This window comes from Benincasa hispida, unplaced genomic scaffold, assembly GCF_027475165.1.
Source record: "Benincasa hispida cultivar pf3 unplaced genomic scaffold, pf3_genome.v1.1 HicScf1848, whole genome shotgun sequence".
In the NCBI taxonomy this organism is placed as follows: Eukaryota; Viridiplantae; Streptophyta; class Magnoliopsida; order Cucurbitales; family Cucurbitaceae; genus Benincasa; species Benincasa hispida.
The window spans coordinates 583,627-585,862 of record NW_028326240.1 but is presented as its reverse complement, the minus strand read 5'-3'; the positions used below and the strand labels follow the sequence as shown (position 1 = coordinate 585,862).

The 2,236-nt window shown below is 34.5% G+C and overlaps 1 protein-coding gene across 1 annotated transcript; it reads right to left on the bottom strand.

Moving 5' to 3' along the window:
- Window positions 1-22: 22 nt before the first annotated feature.
- Window positions 23-1,412, bottom strand: LOC150030509 (sugar transport protein 13-like). The gene is made up of 2 exons (XM_090309658.1): window positions 1,147-1,412; window positions 23-562 (listed from the first exon to the last, which is right to left on the bottom strand). Exons 1-2 carry the CDS (start codon window positions 1,283-1,285, stop codon window positions 84-86), a joined length of 618 nt encoding a protein of 205 aa, XP_090165784.1. The 5' UTR covers window positions 1,286-1,412; the 3' UTR covers window positions 23-83.
- Window positions 1,413-2,236: the final 824 nt, after the last annotated feature.

Genomic DNA, 2,236 nt, shown 5'->3' with positions numbered 1-2,236 from the left:
ATATCATTGTCTCATAGGTAGTAACATTTTGCTATATTTGTGAGTAAGTTGGATCATTTTTGTATATTTGGAAATAATCATATTTAAAAAAAAAAAAAAAAAAAGTGAAATATTATTACTTGTAGACAAAACATGAATTTAAAAATTTTTAAGACAAAAAGACGCAATTTGGACGTTTTGTTTATTCCACCAACCCACCATCTAATGCCAATCAGAACTTGTAAAATTAAATATACCTGATTGGCGAACCCAACCCCACAGCCTAGCGAGATCCTGCCGACGATGAGCATCGTGAGGTTTTCAGCGGTGGCATTAAGGCCGGTTCCAATAATGAAGAAGACGCCCGCAATCAACATCGTTAACCTTCTTCCAAGCTTCCTGGTGGTGTAGGAAGCAAAGAAAGTCGCCGTTAAACCGGCCAAATACAGCGACGACGTAAATAATTGAAGGCCTTGATTATCGTATTTACAGTAGTTGCTATCGATTTCTTCCTTCAGCTGCGTCTTTCGATAGACCACCGGAAAGAACTTCTTCAAGAAATCCGGCATCGAAGTAACTCCTCCTGCGTTTATCGATTAACCAAAAATTGATTTTAAAAAAAAAACGTAATAAGGCCTACTGGTAAGGTAATCGATCCAGCACATCGTCGTTTTTCTATAAATTAGCAAATTAAAATCTCAACATTTTACGCTAATTTATATTTCTATAATTTTAGGCTAATTTATAGCACAAAATATACTGTAACTGTCGTCATCTCAGAACACAGTCGATCAATCGTAATAATAGCCATATGTTCAGAATTTCAATTAGCCAAAATTGATCAAAGAGGAAAAACCACAAGAAGGCGACTGATAATCGAGTGGTATAATCAAGTACAAGTACATCGCGTCGTCGTCATTATAGAAATACACAGGCGATCGTAAATGGCCATAAGTTGAGGATTTACATCAATAATCACAAAATCACTGTGTGTACAAAGATTCAGATTTGAAATCATATCGATATTAATTTCAAACTAAATCAGAAAGAAACGTCGTCCTGATTCCTGACAACTGAAACCATGGTGAGTTGTATATATAAAATATAGCGCGATGTGTTGTTGTTCAAAGTATAAGAAAGAGAGAGGGAGAAAGTTTGAGTAGTGACCTGAAACACCGACGTCGTAGCCGAACATGAGGCCGCCGGTTGCCGCCATTACACAGGAAATGACGACGATCGGAGTGATTTTGGCCTCGAACTCTGTTCCGCCATTCTTGGTGACGGTGGAGAATCCTCCGGCAGGCATGGTTGCGGTGACTGTGTGTTCTTATTAAACACGATCACCTATTGAAAATAGCAATGGCTAGTAAGAAAAATTCAAGAAGAAAAATAATGATGAAGAGAGAATGGAGAGAAAGGAGAAAATGGTGTGTGGAGTGAGAAATGGCGTGAGGAATTTATAGGCCGAGGGAGATTCAGAGTAACAGACTGCACTTGTCAGGAGGCACGGCGAGTGCCCAGCGCCAGCCGCTGCCTCCGCCAGGATTTTGCCGCGTGGCAACATAAATAAAAATTAATCACCCCTTTTTTTTTTTTATCCCAAAGTTCCAAAATGTTGTTAAAGCGAGCCTAATGCAACTATTAGCATATATGTGATTCGAATCTCTCATTCTCTAATATATAAAACAAAAATTTTCAAGACATCCGATTTAGTTAACATATAAGCACACTATTAGAAAGTGACTATTTTGATCTATATATAATTGCAAAATTTTAACATAAATTTTATACATAAGTAAAATTGTTTAATACAAACATGAGGCTACATATTAAGAAATTTATAGCGAATGAAGTAGGAGTGTTAAAAAAATCCGATGACTTGAAAAAATCAATCAACCCAATCCGTGCGGTTTGGGTTGAGTTGGGTTCAATAAGTAAAAATTTTATGGTTTGGGTTGGTTCATGAGCATGAGTTCACAACTCAAACGAATCTGAACCAACCCGAATTTATTACTAATTTTAAAAAATATATATTTTTTTTGTTACTTATAACACAATTATTTATACATATATCGATTTTATTTTTTTTTAATTTCAATATTTTTTTAATAATTTATTCTTCAACAATTCTTAAAAGTAGTTTTTTTGCACCTTAGAAAGAAAATTTTCATTATATAAATTGAAATTAAGTAGTTAATCTTAATTCAATATATGAAAATATTAAATTAGACATTTTTCTTTTTTTAGAATAAAATTT